The 20334-nt window shown below is 31.5% G+C and overlaps 5 protein-coding genes across 12 annotated transcripts in view; 2 read left to right on the forward strand and 3 right to left on the reverse strand.

Annotated features, from left to right (window-relative positions):
* The window catches only part of LOC116772323 (transmembrane protein 184B), a 60796-nt gene extending 57275 nt beyond the window's left edge, over positions 1 to 3521 (reverse strand). For 3 of the 4 annotated variants that reach the window (XR_009752784.1, XM_061522202.1, XM_032664463.2), the window contains exons 1-2: positions 3220 to 3520; positions 2005 to 2167 (exon numbers count right to left, since the gene is read on the reverse strand). Coding sequence is in view for 3 of the 4 variants with exons in the window: in XM_061522202.1 (XP_061378186.1) it covers positions 2005 to 2166 (162 nt within the window). In the remaining variant the exon portion in view is untranslated. Of the gene's footprint in view, positions 1 to 2004; positions 2168 to 3219 lie in introns of all 4 variants that reach the window. The other variant, XM_032664462.2, reaches the window with a different exon arrangement.
* Positions 3522 to 3898: 377 nt separating this feature from the next.
* Positions 3899 to 7849, forward strand: LOC116772296 (cell division cycle protein 27 homolog). The gene is made up of 4 exons (XM_032664418.2): positions 3899 to 4095; positions 4179 to 4254; positions 4380 to 4527; positions 5109 to 7849. Exons 1-4 carry the CDS (start codon positions 4072 to 4074, stop codon positions 6976 to 6978), a joined length of 2118 nt encoding a protein of 705 aa, XP_032520309.2. The 5' UTR covers positions 3899 to 4071; the 3' UTR covers positions 6979 to 7849.
* A 38-nt stretch (positions 7850 to 7887) lies between these two features.
* LOC116772297 (nuclear receptor coactivator 5) lies at positions 7888 to 11296 on the reverse strand. 2 transcript variants are annotated; one of them, XM_032664420.2, is made up of 8 exons: positions 11138 to 11296; positions 10782 to 11061; positions 10551 to 10675; positions 9989 to 10147; positions 9431 to 9542; positions 9152 to 9351; positions 8638 to 8810; positions 7888 to 8370 (listed from the first exon to the last, which is right to left on the reverse strand). In XM_032664420.2, the coding sequence occupies exons 1-8, from the start codon at positions 11142 to 11144 to the stop codon at positions 8143 to 8145; spliced, it is 1284 nt and encodes a 427-aa protein (XP_032520311.2). In that variant the 5' UTR covers positions 11145 to 11296; the 3' UTR covers positions 7888 to 8142. The 2 variants fall into 2 exon arrangements, with proteins under 2 accessions (XP_032520311.2, XP_032520310.2); XM_032664419.2 differs by having other exon boundaries at positions 10551 to 10678.
* Positions 11297 to 11980: 684 nt separating this feature from the next.
* On the forward strand, positions 11981 to 14197 carry LOC116772671 (mpv17-like protein 2). 4 transcript variants are annotated; one of them, XM_032664930.2, is made up of 3 exons: positions 12013 to 12219; positions 12579 to 12687; positions 13325 to 14197. In XM_032664930.2, exon 3 carries the CDS (start codon positions 13337 to 13339, stop codon positions 13943 to 13945), a length of 609 nt encoding a protein of 202 aa, XP_032520821.1. In that variant the 5' UTR covers positions 12013 to 12219; positions 12579 to 12687; positions 13325 to 13336; the 3' UTR covers positions 13946 to 14197. The 4 variants fall into 4 exon arrangements, with proteins under 4 accessions (XP_061378342.1, XP_032520821.1, XP_032520819.1 ...); XM_061522358.1 differs by lacking the exons at positions 12013 to 12219; positions 12579 to 12687 and adding an exon at positions 11981 to 12004; XM_032664928.2 differs by lacking the exon at positions 12579 to 12687.
* Positions 14198 to 14727: 530 nt separating this feature from the next.
* On the reverse strand, positions 14728 to 19745 carry LOC116772701 (uncharacterized). Its single transcript, XM_032664970.2, has 10 exons — positions 19462 to 19745; positions 19082 to 19254; positions 18852 to 18917; positions 18225 to 18365; positions 17774 to 18037; positions 17454 to 17598; positions 16991 to 17132; positions 16709 to 16907; positions 15781 to 15916; positions 14728 to 15207 (listed from the first exon to the last, which is right to left on the reverse strand). Exons 1-10 carry the CDS (start codon positions 19705 to 19707, stop codon positions 14839 to 14841), a joined length of 1881 nt encoding a protein of 626 aa, XP_032520861.2. The 5' UTR covers positions 19708 to 19745; the 3' UTR covers positions 14728 to 14838.
* Positions 19746 to 20334: the final 589 nt, after the last annotated feature.

Below are 20334 nucleotides of genomic sequence, written 5' to 3' on the forward strand. Positions count from 1 at the left end.
CGAGCACCTAAAAAGCATTAAAATGCTTGTTGCTTTCCGCCAAGGCCGCACCTAGTGACTGGTGACTGGCGAAGATATGAACTCTTTAATTTTTAAGTAAAACACGGAAGTTTTTGCTAAATTAATTTTAAACTTTCACACTATACATTAAATATGTTGTTTTAACTTTGAAATGTGATGCCTTTACATTTATTTATGTTTTTATATAGTGAAATAATTTATTATAATTTGCAGCACACGTAAAAATCAATGTTGACTCTCATTGGCTATTTCGTGTAATGTTGTTATTTTATAATTTTAGTTGTAATGTATTCAGGTCTTTAGACGACCTTCACGAGTTGCCAGTTTAAAAGTTGTTAAAACGACTTTGGGGACGATTATATATAATAAACAAAAAAAAATCTAGAACATTCTATAGAATTGAAATAAAAAATAATTTTAAACATGATTTTTATATAATACTGCAATCTTATCTGGATTGAAATTTATCCTATTTTAATTAATTAAATAAACGGATTCATTTGTTCATTTAAATTTAATAATAACATTAATTAATATCTGCTAGATAAATAAAATATGTAAATATAGTAATTTCGTATTCGAATATGAAAATAAAAAAAATATATATATAATACACAAATTTTTCAACGACAAAATAGAAAACAAAAATTATAGCGTTAAATATTTTAATCCAAAAATTTTTAATGTATGTTACCGTGATTGCCATTTGCCATATCAGTATGACTTTCACCTGTTATGTTGAAACTAAGTTCCACTAAGAAAAATAGTAAACACGACTGGCGCGAAACTAATAAATGTACCACGCTATGACACTTTAATAACGTTACGATATAAAACTTTTTCGTTGTAATTTTAAGTAAAAAGATATAAAACCGACAAATCATTTTTAGAGTCCAATGACGTCCCAATTTTTTTGTTAACGCCAATACCTACACAATTTTATACAGATCAAAAATATTTACAGTCTTTAACCAAAAAGTTTACAGTTATTAGTTGAGAATTTACCAGTGTATTTTTTTAAACATTATAACTAACTATTTTCTTGTACCATATGGTTTCTTTGCATATGAAAAAATGTTAATGTATGCATAAACCAAAGATTATTTGAACGTAAACCATTTAACTGTAACCGTATTTCAGTTGTGTAACCGTTGTTACTGGATTATGAACAGTAATTTAACTAATCATAACATAAATCTGAATTTATTACAATATAAACATATGTGGCCTATTTGATTACTCATATTTTTATCTTTGGGAAAATCTATAATGATTTGTATATAGAAATTGCTTTAAAACTCCAAATTATTTATTTATTTCTATACACATTTTACGATTCATGTACATCAGAAAAGCTAGCTAATTATCCTCACTTAACTTGTAATTTTAATAGACAATATTTTTTACTATAACAATCTAAAATTAAATAACAACTGTGTCTATAGCAGAGCACCAAACATAAATTTTAAAAATGAAATAGAAAATAGTTTATTTGTATTAAATTATTACACTGAATGATTGAAAGCCCCTGAAATAACATCAGAACTAATGTTTATCACCACAGATAAGAGTTGATACACTCCTTTGCAAAGAGTTTCGCTTATCTACAGCCAATTAAATAACAATGTAAAAACATCACATTAATTTTATTATCTGTCAATGGTTTTTTATCAAAATATACACTTCTCATAAACTTCATGTGTCACATAAAAGGTATTTTTCAATAAATACTGTGGCTATTTATATCACTCATACCATAACTTTGTGCTATTACAATAACTAGAAAAGAGGAACAAACTGAAATGTATGTATTTAATATAACATAGACATTTAATTATATCATAAATTTCCGGACATTGTATTTGTATTTATGTATCAAAATCTATTTTAGACAAAAAAGAGTTGTTATAACAGTCGTGAACTAAAAACATTATTATTACCCCAGGGACCCACAACCGCTTACATGAAAGCATTTTAATGTACCTGTTGGCAAGTAATGAACAGTGCCGTCCATACAAATATCCCCGCAATGACCTGGGCACTTCTCGTCTGTAGGAACACCGGTTCCTGGAGCGGCTTCAGGATCTCTTCAACTGCTTTCGAGAGCGGCTGAGCCGTTACGTTGATCGTCTCCGTTGAACTCATTCTGATGCAAAACATATTAGCTTATAATACAGATTTAAGACATACAATACTGTAGTATATAAAACTTGTTAATATGTAGTCAATTAATATTTTTAATTTATAGCCTGTTAGAAAATAATATTTTAAAATTTTATTTTATTATTGAACACATATAATACCTTATTGGCATTTTTTTTTCATAGATGACATGTTTATCCGTATAAATGAATTTTTGAAACGAAAACATAGTGTGATCTAACAGATATCATTTAATTAACATATAGATAGTAGGTTAGATCATTAATTATTTTATTTCAACAGATATAACAGTATTACTCAGAGTTTGAATATGATGCACAAAAATGATGCAATCATCTTATTGATTTATTGATTACAATGTTCTTCTCAAAATCAATCATTTCTTATATATCTTTCTGTTAATAAAAAGAAACATACAACATAGTTAAATAATATGAAAATTGGTAATAGTATGACAGATGAAAAAAATCTGCTCCCCTTCTGTTTTGATCATTCTCAAGGTCAGTTTCGTTAAATTGTTAATGAATATATGTTTGCACATTTGGGCTGTTAACAAACGGAAATATGAAAAAAATAAGGACTGAGATAAGAACAAAAATATTTGTAGCAATGTATAAATATATGATGGAAAAATTGGACTTCAAGAGACTAGTATGTTTTATTTGCATTAATAACAGCTGAAAAAATAGAGACGTATAACATATTGTTAGCTCCCACAAACTTTGGATCGTTTTATAAAATGTAAAAGTGAAATTATTTAACCACACATTAAGATGTGCAAGCACCATTTCATTTCACCTAGATGATAAGTGGAACAATCTGAGCGTTAATGCATCATTTGCAAACCACATAACGGCTTGAGCAATTTAATGCACTAAAGAATGATAAATAACACGGATCTCGTGTGGAGGTCACTGTAAAGTAATTTGGAATCATTTATTGGCAAATCATAGCGAAATGGTTTCCAATAATATTATGATTAACTTATTGGAATCTAGAATATTCTTAACCCGATGATATATTAATAAAATTTACCTTATTGCTTATGAAGTTTTTTAAGATACGTTTTCCTATTGTTTCACGTCAGATGTCAATCGCAATCAACACAGCACATATTGTCTGAATTTACTGTACACACAATCTCATCGATTTTGTCTACATCAGTAACGAAACAATAACAATAAACACTAAAGGTAAACAATCACATCCACAACACCAATATGTTAAATTTAAATGTATCAGAAGTCTGTTTGATATCTTTTTTCTTTATTTTTCTTTTCACTTCACTCGTACTCGTATCTTTGGTGACGATTCGTTCGCTATTGCTATTTCATTTTCATTCCATGGAGAACTTTACTTATCACGAATACAGATTGAATAAAAATGTAAGAAAGTTCTTTGGTAGCTTTATATTGAATGTTAAATAAAAATATATAACAGTATAATTAAACGGAAAAGGGGATGAAATAAATAATTAAGAAACAAAATCAATGCCTAATCACTATTTTTTCTATTTTTCACTATTATTTTACAAAACTGAAAACCGTATAAGTTTAAACATATTTAGTGATTTAGTGTTGTAAAACTGAATTTGTATCGCTAAATTATATTTTTTCCTTAAATATATTAAATGGAAATTTACCATGAAAGTAGCCACAAGTTTTTTTATTTACATATGGCAATTTTTAAGAATCAAATACTATCGAGCGAAGCCTAGCTTTCGCAACAACAATCATCCGCCCATAGACAATCAACAAACTGAAATGAAAATGTCCGTCGTAAAAGAAACGTTTTTATTTTACTTTGTGACTGTGTAACGATTGTGGTTAGCTATGTGAAATATTTTATAGTATTTATTATCATCCAAGTGTACAATAATCTAGAAAAATGATCGTTCAAGAGCCCATACAGGTGGGTGTTCGGAAATATTCCAAAATCTGTCAATATTCGTTCTAATACTTTAAATGTATATTGTCCATTTTAATTTTCTACAGGTTATCGTTTGGGATTGTCTTAATAATTATGAATTTGACAATGCTATTTTCCTGGCTGAGAGATTACACGCTGAGGGTAATATTATATGGTTGAATTGTTTCAAACATTATATTTCAATCACGAAAACATTAAATTATATCGATTTTATGTTACATTGAATTATTCAAAAAATCAATATTTCGTCCTTATTATTGTTGCAGTTGCATCGGAAGAAACTGCATTTTTATTGGGTACTTGTTACTACAGAGCTAGACGTCTGAATGAAGCCCATTATTTGCTACAAAATATACCACTTACATTGCCACAGGCCCGATTTCTTTTAGCTAAATGTTGTGTAGATCTAAAACTGTAAGTATTATAGAAAATATTTTCCTTCTTTTTTTTAACTCTTCATTTCATACAAGCTCACAAATATTTGTATTTATATATATATATATTATATTTTATTTCTAATCGAACTTAATGTGCCATTAGCTTAATGTCTTTAATGTCATGATCTGATGAGGAATATTTGTCATTAACTGGTCTAATTGTTGTAGCTTATCATTTAACTAAACATGATAAATGAATATACATTTATAAACTATTAATGTATCTGCAAATGAAATTTAAGTACAATTAAAAATAGGTTTGAATAAAAACAATTAAATTTAAAGGAACTTGATTTAAAACAATGTTTCTTAGATAATTAAGACGTCTTATGACGTATTTATGTACATTGTGAAAATTCTGAATATTTGCAATTATATAAGACTATGTGTACTTAATTATTTTTTTATTCATGTCTTTCATTAGATCTTGCGAATAGTAAAAAATAAGTCAAAGTAAAATTTTCTTTTATTACAAAATACAGGTACCACCATTACTAACATTGCTAATGTTTACCTTCATATTAGATGCTTGTATATATAATATTTGTAAATTTTCAGGTACAAGGATGCTGAAATTGCTCTAGGAACAAATTTAGACATTGTTGCCTCCGAGTTTGGGGAACAGGCACCCTACGCTCTGCAACTACTCGCAAAAATATTTAATACAACAGAAAGAAGAACAAAGGCGGCTGATGCCTCAAGGAAAGCACTCGCTCTTAACCCCTTCATGTGGAAATCATTTCTGCAACTATGTAACATGGGTGAAAAAGTAGAACCTCATCAGGTATTCCAAATAAACAATGCTGAATTTACATTTGGTGTATCGACATTAGTTAATCTAGTCAGTAACTCAGAGAATATATCATTTGTTAATAGTAACATTCCTAATAATGCTAATATGAATGCCAATGTTACTCCAAATAATGTGTCAAATCGTACACCTATGACAATGTCAACGAGCATCACACCCGAGACACAGGCACCTGTGAAAAGGATGCACAGTGTTTTTAGTGGAATGGCCCCAATACCATTTTCACCGTCTTTCGGAATGCTACCTATGGAAGAATCTCCTATATTATATACGCCAACTCTCACAGATTCAAACGAGCAGAAGGCTATTCCAAAGATTGTTAACTCATTAAGAGCACATGTTGGTCAGTTGAAAGATGCCGTGTTCAGTCCCGGTCCAAGATGTACACTTGGTCCGGCACCCCGGAGATCGTCAAGGTTGTTTAGCAATAACAATAGCAGTTATTCAGTAAAAGAAAACAATAAGTCACCAAGTAGGAAATTTGTCGCACCAAAAAGCCCAAGAAAAAATAAACAGCGGACAGCTAAAAATATCAAAAGCAACTCTGACACCAATGAGAGAACTAAAAATATAGAAACTTTAACGCCTACGATAACGCCAAAGAATACGAATGGTGTAGCATTGTTGAACCTGCTTAAAGAGTTAGGAGAGGCTTATAAATCCCTAACACTTTTAGATTGTAAGAATGCAATTAAGTTATTTCAAGAAATACCGCCCAAACAGCTAGCGTCGCCGTGGGTTCAGACTATGATCGCTCGGGCTCACTATGAACTGGCACAATACGACGCTGCAGCTAAAATATTCGCCGAAATAAGAAAACAACACCCAAACAGAACTGAAGGGATGGATATATATAGTACTTGTTTATGGCATCTTCAACGTGAAGCACAGTTATCAGCTCTAGCGCAAGAGTTAGTCGAATTAGACAAAAACAATTCAATTTCATGGCTAGCAGCCGGTAACTGCTTCTCACTTCATAAAGAGCGTGAAACAGCTTTGAAATTCTTCAAGCGAGCTGTTCAAATCGACCCCGAAGCAGCATATGCTCATGCTTTGTTAGGTCACGAATATGCTGTAGCTGAAGAAACAGATAAAGCGCTGACAAGTTTCCGCACGGCTGTAAGTATTGATCCTCGTAATTACGTTGCCTGGTTCGGTATTGCAACGGTTTACGCCAGACAGGAACGTTGGAAAGCATCAGAGGTTCATATTCGCAGAGCCCTGGCTGTGCATCCCCATTCTGGTGTCCTGAGATGCCAACTGGGTTTGGCACAAGCCGCTTTAGGCAAAATGGACCGAGCGCTCGCTACTTTAGAAAGAGCCGTGGCATTGGACACAGAAAATCCTCTGTGCAGATTTCATAGGGCTTCAGTCTTGCTCAGAGCGGGGAGACCTCAGGACGCCCTATCTGACTTGCATCATTTGAAAGACATTGCACCAAGAGAATCGTTAGTTTATTATTTACTTGGGAAGGTGCACAACAAACTTGGAAATTCCCACCTAGCCCTGATGCACTTCAGCTGGGCTACAGATTTGGATCCTAAAGGTACCGGTGGACACATTAAAGAAGGCTTTGACCCCTCCAAGCAAGAAGACCCTCCGGAAAGAACATCTTAGATTATCTGACAATAACATGGAACAGCCTGAAGTCGTTAGCCTCATGGTCATATCTGACTGAAATCTCTTGTATATAAGGCGCTCACCCTTCGAACTCCGAATTGACACCAAATCTTCCAAACATAGCTTTATGGAGATCGAATGGTGTGTGATCGCATTTAGTTGATATAGTAGTAAGGGCGTATGTGGACTTGTTTATATAGAGTAAGTTGTGGATATTCCTAATGTTATCCTATAGTATATTAAATATCTTGTATAGCAAACAACTCTTGAAATTAACTACGATGATTGTGCTTTTGAAAGACCTAAATACGTCAGGCCTTGATCTCGAAGCATAATTACATACTAAATTATAAAAAAAAAAAGTAATATCATTGACTCCGCAATAATTTTATTGCCAACATTAATTATCTATGCCTCAATAACTGATGGTATCGTCTATAAAAAAAAAAATATTTTTAATTGTCCTGAAAAATAAAAGTTCACGACAACCGCTGGCGGTGTTTCATTATTATAGAATTAGTAATCAATTTTGTAATATAAAATTCCTTTATATTATATTTACAACATTTGAATACAAATCGATTATATTGCATGATTTTTTTTTTTTAAATTTGTTATGTATAAAAGGCTGTAATGCTACTCGGATGTTAGGTATCGATGCGGTATGTGTAGACGCAGCTTATATAATTCGGATATTATGTGTACAAAATAACAAAACTTAGTTCATAGAGTATTTATCGAATGGTTTCGTGTTGTTTGTAAAATAAAATTCACCATTGTTTGTCTTTGAATCACCGGTCAACTGCTAGCTCTGTAAAGACATTGTACACCATGATTATATGTGAACTATAAAAATAACATTAAATTAGGCCTGAGTTTTATTTACATTTAATATAAACACAATGATATATTAAGAAATTACTTTATTACCTATTCTTACTTAAATTTATCGCTTACATATTATGACAATCATGTTTATTATCTCTCACTTGGCTGGTTTGAACTTGACAAATTTATTTAAAATTGCATAAAAAGAATTATATTTACTTAACACATTTAATTCATAAATAAAATTCATGTACAAAAAAGCTGGAAATTAAAAAAAAAAAAGTTTACATTAAAGAACTACATAGTAGGTCTTTTGATGTAAATTTCATTAACTTATATGAACTTCTGCAAGATGGAATCTAAAGCCTTTCTGACCGTCGGGTCGTTCAGAAGTTTATTTTGTTCCGGTTTAGGCGGGGACGGGGCGGGAGGTGATTCGGTTTTCGTCTTCTTGTCATTGAGTATACTTAATATTCTCTGTTGCAAATCAACTTGAGTTTTGTTGTTCGGTGCTGGCGTCGGTTCCCCTAATTCTAATTTAACTTGCTGCTCTCTGCGTTCCTGTGGAACAATGTATGTGATAAATTTGTTTGCTGCCATTTGGACAAGAGATAATATTAGACGGTTGAAAAACAAATATTTACAAGAACAAAATCTTGTCCTTTACATAAATAACAATAATTATCAGTCAAATAATAAGATGTAATAACATATAATTAAGCTAAAACTAAATCAACATGCTTCATTGCAATTTGTTTCAGAGCGTACGTATACGGTATATGCTATATACTTATACCAGATGGGATTAGAGAATATGTATGTGTGTACCTGGAGGTACTCGATGACCTTGTCGTATTGCAGCACGGTAAGCGCTCGTCCGTCAGCCAGCTGTCCCAGAAGTGCGTACACCGCCTCCCTCCCCCGCGCCCCTCCCCTCTGCACCTCCTGGAAGTTCCGCGACATTAACGTCAACGCGTCTTCTATAGGCATGTTGCGGTGCTCTGAGGATGAAAGACCGTTAGAACATGTATTAATAACAATGTTCATAATCAATTTAATGCAGATACCTGATGATATATATGATTTTATTGATACAGATTAATTGAAATTATGAAACTGGACTATTATTTAGAATTATATAGGTATAAAGCAGTCGGTGATGTAGTACTATATAAGTGTATAACTGTGTTTTTAACATTAAAGGTACTTTGAGCTAATAGTTGACGTGAAATTAAAGGAGAACGTCATAATGGACATTTCATGAAGACAATTAGACTTTTTAGCATATACACTATATTCTAATGTTAAGGCAAACTATAGAAATATATGTAATGAAGTGTACCTTGCGGTAGTCCATGTAATATGGTCAGCGTGAGAGATCTGTGTTCAAGGTTCGTTGGCATAACTAGTATTGCGTAAAGACATCCACGTGACGCAATGTTACCAAGCACTTTGCCTATTGGCACATCTTCCATGGGGAATAAAAGGTCTACGACTATGCCTAATCTCTTCAGACGCTCTTCTATGTACTCTGCATATTCTCTGTAAGAATAATCAATGCTTGAAAAATCTTTTGTTTTCTTAAATTTCATCAACATAACCATTGTTTGAATTTACTTACGTTAAAGCTTTTGACACTACAATAATCTCACAGTCATTCCTTTCAGGTACTGGTAATGCTCTCGGATAATCAGGTTGTGTGTATCGGTCAAAGTTTCTTTCGGGCCAGTCACCTACAAAGGTCTTGTTATGAGTCATAATTTACTTTTATATATAAAAAAAACAGTATTTATTTTTCATAAACACTCAATGTTATAAAGAGGTTGACAAATAATTTAAAAATCAACTGGGTTAACATGTTTCAAGAATATGGTGCTTTAAGCACCTCTGGCTACTTTAATAGAAAACGAGGGAAAAGTGTTACCTTAATTTTATATTGTATACTGCTATGGTTTGTTATATGTGACTATATTATGTAACAAAATATATTGATTACAATTTTATTATAAGACGGGCAGACGAGATGTGTGCCGTGAACACGGTTGCAAAGAAACTGCAACATTGGGAGTATTTTTTTTTTTTTTAAATAATAAAAAATGCGTAGTAATCCGAAAATGTTAGTTTCAAACATTATTAACATCTTCAGGTCATATTTATAAGATTTTATCAATTAAGTTACCTCTTAGTGGTGATCTGTCCCTGAACCCCCTAGCATCGTTTTCTCTTATACTCCCCCTCCCTCTGCCTCTACCGCGGCCTCTCCCCCTCAAGCCTCCCCGAGATACGTCCCGCTCGTTCCAACCCTTGTAACCATCATCATAGTCTTCTTCTCTATAACCTGACAAATATTTAATGTACATTCAATGTGGTTAAAAAAAATTATGAAATATTTTAAGTAAACTTATTTAAGTGCCAGTTAAATAACAAAAATCAATAAACTCAAACTCTTAATAATTATCATGTTTAAACAAACTTAATTAATTCCTAAATTTACAGGAAATTAGTTGGATCTCTTAACATGTAACGCGATAGTTAAAATTTACATAGTCAAATTCTTAAAATTAGTAAGGAGCTTAGCATGAATAGAAGTCCAAATAGCAGCTGATTTCAAAGGTTAGAGATTTGAATGATAATTCTACTTGAGTTTGAGAATCTGTATTTTCTAATTAAATTTAATTCAAATGATGTTTAAGTCATGAAACCTGTGTAACAATGTACCTTAAAAAATTGCTTATTCTTACCCTGATCATAGTTTCCATAATTGTCATATTGTTCTTCAGGAACCTCTTCTGGAACAGGCATTTTATTATCACTGAGAGGTGCAGCGGGAGGAATGTCGTTTTTAATTGTTACTGTTTCTGTTTCCCTGCTGAAATATAATAAATATTACAGTTCAAATTTTCAGGAATCTTAATAAATTTATTAATTTAGACACTTCTTTTATATAATCATATTAATTCAAACACACTTACGGTTTTGGTCCACTATTTCTAAGAGCTGCTCTAACTGTTATCTTTTTGCCTTGAAAAACACTTCCATTTGCTTTTGCTATAGCATCATTAGCGCTTGATTCCTGTTGGAATTGTACAAATCCGAATATTCTGTTTATTATGATACCGTCAATTTGGCCATACTCTATAAAATGGTTGTATAGTTCGTCTACATTGGCCTCATCCGTAAGCCCCCCAACGTATATTCGAAGATGTGCCGTTGCACGATCTTTCATGGCAACTTTATCGAGCGTTAATTTATCTGCAACAGAAACAAATTGTTTAAAATACTGCTTGAAAAAGGCGCTAATAAATATTTCTAAGGAAAAATCACTAACCTGCCATGATGGAGTTGTTAATAAAAAGAAAAAAATATTAATTTATAAACTAAGTAAAATTATTTAATTATATTAGAAAAAAAAAAAATTAATTACAAGGAAATTTAAATAACAATCATAAATGTTCAATTAAAGCCGAAATCGACAAATTATGACTGACAATTGACATATGTCAAAACTAAATCGAGTTTTTACTTCTTGTATTATGCCTTTGCTCCGTGCAACAACCTGCATAGTCCATCCCGCTAATCTCATGTAATCATTAACTTATTATGAGGAAACTATTCCGTTTATATATATATATATATATATTAAATTTATTATCCTATTATCTTATTATTATCTTTTATTTAATCTAATAGAAATAATTAGTGAGGAATGCTACCTAAAACAATATACAAACACAATATAATGTACATTACTACTATTTAAAAAATTAATTATAAAATATTTAATTACAACCATATTTTGTACAACTAAAACTATTTAGTTTTTAAATTTACAGTACCAAATAATGTACCAAATACAAATATTAATAAATCAAAAACATAATACATATTACAGTAGTTTTTGGCAATTAAAAAGAAGATTAAACTCAGATCTGGACCTCTAATATAACTAAATAATTACATTTATGTTATATATAGCACATTCTAAACATTCTATTGCATATACAATTAAGTAGAACATAAATATTACAAATTTGTAAGAAACATTCTCTTACATTTCTTTTATTATAAATGCAAAGGTTCCGTTAAAAATTGGGACCATAGATATATAATTTTATAAATAAAATAACAAAGCCTATCAATCAACTGAAAATGTAGCCATAAAATGACATTGATATCTGACATGGGCTTTTCATAGGTATGTTCTTCATAGTCTTTAGGCTGTCATATCATTATGTATATTTTTAAGGTTATAAAATAATATACACATATAAAAAAAAATCAACGTAATTCCCATATTTTACAATTTAGTGTAAATTGTTATAATAATTTTTAAGTATTACTTAAAGTAACAGTCTTACTTAAAGATTAAAATAATATATTAAAAATAATTCACGACATACGAACGAAAAGGTAAGTATATTTATCGTATTAAAAAACAATTTCATTTAATTTTTGAATAACTTTTCATTTGAGAGCTCATAATTATTATAAAATTTACTGAAGATGTTACAAATTAATTATTTCGTCGGTTGTCTATTTCATGAGTTAAAAATATATTAGTTATGTCATATTATACGTAATTCATTACCAAGTAGCTTATCGAAAACATGCACAATCAAAATAGCAATAGTTATCCGATGTGAGATACAAAAGTCACATGCCTGTGTTTTCATAGATATGACATATATGTGTACTAGAACTTATATATAGATATTTATATTTTTTCCTTAACTCAATTAACATCAATAAAGTTTAAAAATTTGTTCTAGGTTCTGATGAGAAGATTGCTCTATAAAGCATGTAATACATACCAAAAGTTTGTACACAGAGCCTTTAGTAAAAAATATTTATTTTACACCAATGTCTTGCTATCAATAGGTATATCGAGCACAGGTGACATATTAGAACAAAGTTATGAATTGCATTTGAAAGAAATTGACTATATTAATTTTAAACGGACTGCCCATATGGCATTTTCTGGTTGTACGGCTGGCATTTTATGTCATCACTGGTACCAAATTCTGGACAAAGTTATCACGGGTCGTACCTTTGATATGGTTATTAAGAAGCTCTTGCTTGATCAATTCATTTGCTCCCCTGTTATTATTTTATCATTTTTTGCTACTGTAGCGATTTTTGAAGAAAATCCTTTAAATAATTTTACCGAAGAGGTTCGTGGCAAGTTTTGGAAATTGTACAAAGCCGAGTGGGTTGTGTGGCCACCAGCTCAAATCATAAATTTTTACTTTCTGCCTACCAAATATAGGGTAGTTTATGATAATACAATTTCACTGGGCTATGATATATACACATCTCATGTTAAACACAGCAAGACAAATAAAAAGGAAAAAGTAGAATCGAAATTGCAATAATTGTTATTTTCTAAAAAAAAATATTGAAAATGTTCTTCATATGAAATTTAAATAGTTAAATAAAATTTTCCACTGCCATATTGCCTTGTTTTAATCTGATTTATACAGGACCTATATTATTTTATATCATCTTTGGTTTTCAGGCTTAGCATAAAATGCAAGCGATTGGTATAACTTGGAGACGATTAGCCGACAACATCCGCTCATCCAATACAGCAACTAGTTTCCGAAGATTAGTGAAAGTGGCGTTTAGTGATAAATATTTATTGTATACAAATGTTACGATATCTGTGAGTCTATCATCTGTTGGTGATTTGATGGAACAAACATATGAAATTTATACCGGAGATCAGGATAACTATGATTTCAAAAGGACGAGACACATGGGCTTTTCTGGTGCTGCACTTGGTGTGCTATGTCACCACTGGTACAAAGTGTTAGATAAGGTTATTATTGGTAAAACATTCAACATGGTTACTAAGAAATTGCTTCTAGATCAATTTATATTTTCACCCATAATGATAGTAACATTGTTCGGTAGTTTAGCATTATTCGAAAAAGATCCTGTAGCTAATTTTAAAGAGGAAGTTAGAGACAAGTTTACAACTTTGTACCAAGCGGAGTGGATGGTGTGGCCGCCGGCACAGATTATAAATTTTTATTTCCTACCAACTAGATTTAGAGTTTTATATGACAACACTATATCCTTAGGATATGACGTATATACCTCACAGGTTAAGCACAATAAGTCACTTAAAAAGTAATACTACCATTTTTTTTTTTGTTATAATTTAACTGGTCTTTTAAATAGATTATAACATAATATGTATGTACAAACTTTACAACACATCCAGACGGTTCTGTAATATTATTGTAATATTTGTATACAAATGTATATTATAAGAATACAATGTTTCTGCAGATACTTGTAGCTCGGCTGTGATAACTGTAAAATAATGTCAATTAAATTTGTTACCTATTATTTTGTTATTATATTATATACAAGTTCATATTTATTTATTTTTTTATTTTCAAAGATCCTCTTATCAAAAAAAATTTTTTCACATATTGCGTTTAAAAATATTCAAAGACAAATTATTTCGTGTTAGGTTTTATAGGCATGAGAAATAAAAGGATAAAAATTTATTGAATTATTGAAATAACGTTAAAACTAAATAAATACAGTAATAACTACATAATTAAAGTACGTAAGTCTTTCTATGCTTTTCTTGACACCAACTATACAATTCAGAGTATTTTAGCAATTTCCAGTAGGTTTATTTTTATAAATATCCAAGGCAATTGCGTCATTTATATTTAGAAAGTATTTCTTATTTTTTGTAAATGTTTTTACGGCTCTGGATACGAGTCCTTTTGAGCCAAGTATTTCTTATAAAACAGATTATTGCCAGTTAAAAGAGGCATCAAAGAGAGCAGAGGCAGAGGCAGGAACAGATGACAATATTGAATTTATCAAAATAGAAATCGGGTATATTTTAAAAATTTAACAAAAAAATACGGGTACGTGGCAAAAAAAGATTTATCATTTAATGTTTTAACTTGTTTATTATGTTAAGTATAGTATACACGAAGCGTACTTTAGTAACTCTCTATTCAGCGAATATTAATTTTGGAATTAGTACATAGCAGATAAAAATTACTTCGGCGTTAAAAATGTTTCGTCAGTTGCCGAAATTTTTGAATTTCTCTTACTGGCTCTCAAATTACTAATAACGTTTCTGACTACGCTATCCTCAAATATTTTCTCTGGCCAGGATTCTATGCGTCTATTTTGTCCAAATTCCTGCAACGTAGGCAGCCTGCTCGCTCTTGGAGATCCAAAATGGGACCTGAACGATCTCGGCCTTTTATTCTGTAGTCCTAGCAACGATGTGAGTAGTTTGTCCAGTGTTACGATGTCATTGACATTGGAGCCCTTATTATGAGGGGTTGCTACCCCCGAACCAATCGCACTCGAGCGGTTAGATGGCGGAGAACGAGGGTGTAGACCGATCGTTCGGATTACCTAAGAAATTATAAATAGATTATGAATTAAAGATTTGAAAAGTTTCTCTAGAAATGAAATGGCTACCAAATAAAGCTCGAGTTCTTCAAGACTTTAAGATGGTAAAGAATTTAGAAAATACGCTGTTAGTTTTGTTTACTGTTAATTGAGATAGGCAAGGTTGTATATAATTTTTCTTTAATATTAAATTATATAAATAACTTATCATGATTGTGAACTTGTTAATGATTAACACTTATTTGGTTTATTCTCTTATTACAAGTCCTTGTTAAGTGTATTTTTTTTGTTTTACTCACAATTAATCAGTTTTAAGAAAAATATATTTGACTTCATATCTAATGAATCACTGTGAATCACGAACGCACAAGCTTTAAATAACAGAACCAATTCGAAATATAATTTCAGAACTAGAATGTATTTTCTAGCAAAAATGCCGACACATTTCTGTGCAGAGTTTAACAGTTCAAAGGTTATTTTTAGCATTCCAAAATGAATTCGCAATTTTATTTATTCATTCCTGAACTGTTTGTCTTAACTGACTTTTCGTTTTGATAATAAAAAAAGGTGTCAAACCTCGTCAGCATTGTGACTTTGATAGCTCATTCTTTTGACTTTTCTATAAGTTTCGTCGTCGAGTGCTTCTTGGACGGCCGCTTCCAGTTTTTCTTTTACCCCCTCATCGGTCTGATTCATGTCTTCTAACACCAATCTGAAAATGGGAACCAAATTTTTAACTTATTATTTTTTTAAGTTTAAACCCTCATAGGCCAAAAAGTTATTAAAAAATAATAATAAAAAAAAATTGTTACAGGAAAATAAAAAAAAAACAAAGTTTTTAAATAACACTAACAGTATTATAAAACGATATTTAAAAATAAGCAAACCCTTAATGTTTTTCCAAAAGTCATAGCTATTATTATTGTTGGTTGAGTCTTATACTTTAATATTATATTAATAAATACCATTTAAGAAAACTATTGCACACATTTCAATAATACTTTACTGAAACAAATTTTAATTATAAAAACATGAACCAAACTCGTACAATTTAAAATTAATAGGCATTTGTTTATTGAACCATAACATTAGGATCGTAGCGAGCTGTTAAGGAAGCAGCTGGTCCATAAAAAACATATGTTTAGACATACATGCAATATACAAACAAAAGTTATGAACCTTTTTATTGATAGAACCTTTTTTATTTCCTATAAATTGCTTGGATTTTATAACCTTTATATAAATTTTCAAAAGGAAATTTTGTTTTTCGTGGATTAATTGAAACATACTTATGTCATGTTATCTAAGACATTCGCTTGTATTCATGTAAAAGAAACTAATATTTTCGGTTTACCGCGCGTTGTTTTATTATTTTTAAAAAACTTAATGCTCCCAAAATTTCGGTTACTTTGCAGCAACCGTGATCACGGGCAAACGAGATGTGTATGTCATTCATCTATTAATATTCCGAAAATATTAGTTTCATGTTTATATCATTTCTTACTCAGTCCTTTCATCGTCCTCAGCCTGCTGTAAATTTGCACGGTTGGCTTCCCTTGCCACCTTGATGTCCTGTTCCCAGAAACGTCTCAAGTCCGGCGTCGATGTGTACGGGGCTGCCACTTCTTTTATTTTTAGAAATATTATCGCGGTTATGAATATGCAGATGACGTTTACTATTGTAAGACAACAGCTTACAATACCTGTTGAAACGTCGTTGTTACGACTAATTTTGTCACTAGCTATTATCATATCTATCAATTATTTCATATATGTAAAAACTCACCATTTATAGCAAATTCTATCGGCAAGTAGTCATGATAAAGTGGGACGTAAGACGAATTACCAGAATAAGGCTCCCCTTTGATGTGTGGTATTTTGACGCCCGGGTACAACAACCATATACATGCCAATGCCCAGAATAAGCCCTTGGGATAGAAAGTGACGTCACGTAAATTATAAATGTCTCACAATGAAACTGGGACAAAAAGGATACACAAAAAGCTATGAATTATAAATGTATTATATTCATTCGCCCTCGTTTAGTTCATTGCATTTATACATTTTTAATTGTTTAAAGAGCAATTGGAGAGTTGGAAAACACTCGGACAGTTGTTTCTGAACAGTGTTTTAATAGACAGTTTGAAAGTAATACTACTTTAAAACAAATACAATAAACTATATATATATATATATATATATATATATATGTATGTATATGGCTCATAATTGATGTATTATTTACTAACACAATTAACAACTGGTGGTAACAAAGACGCAGATATGGCGATGCCTATCAGTGGGCCAGCGCTGCCCTGAAGTAGGGCGAGGGCTACACCTGTCCCGGAGGTCAAAGCCCAAAGGACGCCCATCCATAATGACCGCACATTACCTCTGAAAATAGCATTGCTTAAGGTTCTTAGACAAACTGGTCTATTAAGGTAAGGATGCTTTATATTATTTTTGTTTGCTATCAAACTTTATAATCCTACGTTCATCAAGATTTCTTCGCTGTTCATTATAGAATAACTAAGGCATAATTCTTACTCATTTATCTATACTGAATTACCTTGACTTCATTTCTTCAGTGGGCCAATCACCAAAACCCCAGGGCATTTCCGTAGTTCCGAGAATGAGCCCAAATATAAAACCGAATAATAGAGATAGGAACATGCCCAATATAAGACTCTCGAAGCCGCTTCTCACAAGATTTCGATCAGCGATAATTGTACCAAACGTAATTGACATGACGGGGCCCATTAACGGGGAAACCAGCATGGCGGCTACTATGTTTGATGCATTGTTTTCCACAAGACCCAAAGCAGCCAAGGAACTAAAATTGAAAAAATTACATCAATAAAATGGCAAAATCAACGTAGCAACATAAATAGTTTATTTCTATAAAATATGTATTAATTATGAGTGCGTTTCATATGACTGTTTGATGATAATAACTTTTTGTAAGTTATATTCCATTGACGAATGTCGTACAATACATAGTTGGAAGTACAAACACTCACTCGGCAGTTATAATCAACGTCAGATAGTCAAATGACAATTCGCCGCCTCCCCTGACTCCGTCCACTACCTGTTTAACTGTCAATTTAGATCTGATTGATTCGACGAAGTTGCGCCAACGTTTTACTTCTTCATTTTTCCTTCTTGAAAATGATAAAAAAATTTAAATGTATCCTTACACGAAGTTTACCAAATCACACTACGTACAGAGCGTCAACAGTATTTCATTTATAAATATAGTTATCGTTTCTATAAAACAATATCCATTTTATATGGTAGGGATATATATAAATATAGCTCTGTAGAAATATAAATATCAACCAAATATAGCTCGTGTTCATATAGATTAGTATGATAATAACGAGTAGAATATAACATTGCCCTGATTACTGATATAAGGCAAAATAATTATACGAAAAAGGGAAATTGACAACTCTCGTTCTGTCAAAATTTTAGAATTCAGTTACCACAGGCGTTCTAATTAGATCAACTTTTGTTTATGAAAAAGCACTTTATTAATCGTTGAAACGATGTTATTCGTATAGAATAAATATGGAATTGAGAACAGATTTTAATGTGAGGTATCTCAGGACTTCTAAACATTCTTTGACAAAACTAGTTCAACTCACAGCAGTGACTCATCGTCTTCAATTTCGTGATCCGAAGCGGCGTGCACTACATTACACGGCAGTACGCTGAAACAGGACAAGTTAATGTCACAACATGTTTGTTTGTAATATTGTTTCCTACTTAATATTACTTATTATCTATGCTTAAATATTGAACCCAGAACTATTATAAATTATATTTTTTTGTCAGCTTATGATATATGTTGAGGTCATGACTGTCATAAACCTACTTAACGATAGATTTATTACGAACTCCAATGCCCAATTGCGTGAGGCAATGCAACATGGTTTCGCATTGGTCTCCTGTCGGTAGAGGGAACGCGACCTGGTAGTAGTTGCCTGGTTTATCGCTGACCCATATCGCTTGCTCCACATCGAGCTTTCTTAGCAACTCCTGTAAAATCTATATAGGATTTTATTTTCAAGTAGATTGCAATTACTAGAAATTTACCATCGAGGAAAAGTGACGACAGATGCAAAAAAATATAAGTGCATAAGAAAGAAAATTATTATGTAATAATCATATAAAACATATTTAATACAACATATAATAAAGAAAATGTATAAAAAAGTTGTGAATAAAATTATGCTGATAATTGATTACACATACGCTTTCCATGGTAAAAAATTCGTCTGCCTCCGTTATATTTTCCAGGGTTGCGCTGAACACATCGTAGTGGTTCTGGGTGAACTGTATTGGTATATTCTTTGCTTTTTTATAACGCAATTCAACCTCCAATTGCGGTGTCTCTCCGGCATCATTAATAGATATCAGATCACCACGTTTACCGTACTTCAAGATGTTTTCGAAATTACTTGACGGGATATAAATCATGAATATCACACCGGAAGGCATTATGCCGTCTGTTGGTCTAATCAGATTCTCAACTAGCCCTTCAATGTCTAGAACATTTAATATAATGTCGATAATTGATGTGATTGTCGCTAAACGTACGTATTATGAAACGATGTCTAATTAGGAAATACCTTCTTAACAGGTAATGAATCTGTTTTAACCCGACTGTGGCAGAAAAAATGGAGGTTTGGAATAATGTCATATATATGTATATTACGTGTGGCCATTAAAAATTGAAAACGTAACATTAAATTTGACATTATCTTCAAAGTACTGCGTTAAGTAGCATAAATAATAAATTTGTTTAAAAACAAAAGCGACTTATAATTTTATTAATCCCGAGCCGTATTTAACAAATAATAAGTTTTGACCATTAGGACTATTGGAGCAAGGTCACTTTTAACTAGTAACTATAAAAGTAAACAGCGTGTTGTAAGTGGAAGTAATATATACGTATAGATTTCTTTTTAATAATATCGTATTAGTTTTTGCTCGCGACTTTGGCCGCATCAAATTCGCGATAGGACTCAGAGAGGCCTGAGAGGAAAGTGTTTAAACAATAGGTGTTGTAATTAACCGTCAGGGACATATGCAGTCTGTGTCATACGTGATAAGGAGTTTATATAC

The sequence above is a fragment of the Danaus plexippus genome, chromosome 12 (assembly GCF_018135715.1).
Source record: "Danaus plexippus chromosome 12, MEX_DaPlex, whole genome shotgun sequence".
NCBI classification, from domain to species: domain Eukaryota; kingdom Metazoa; phylum Arthropoda; class Insecta; order Lepidoptera; family Nymphalidae; genus Danaus; species Danaus plexippus.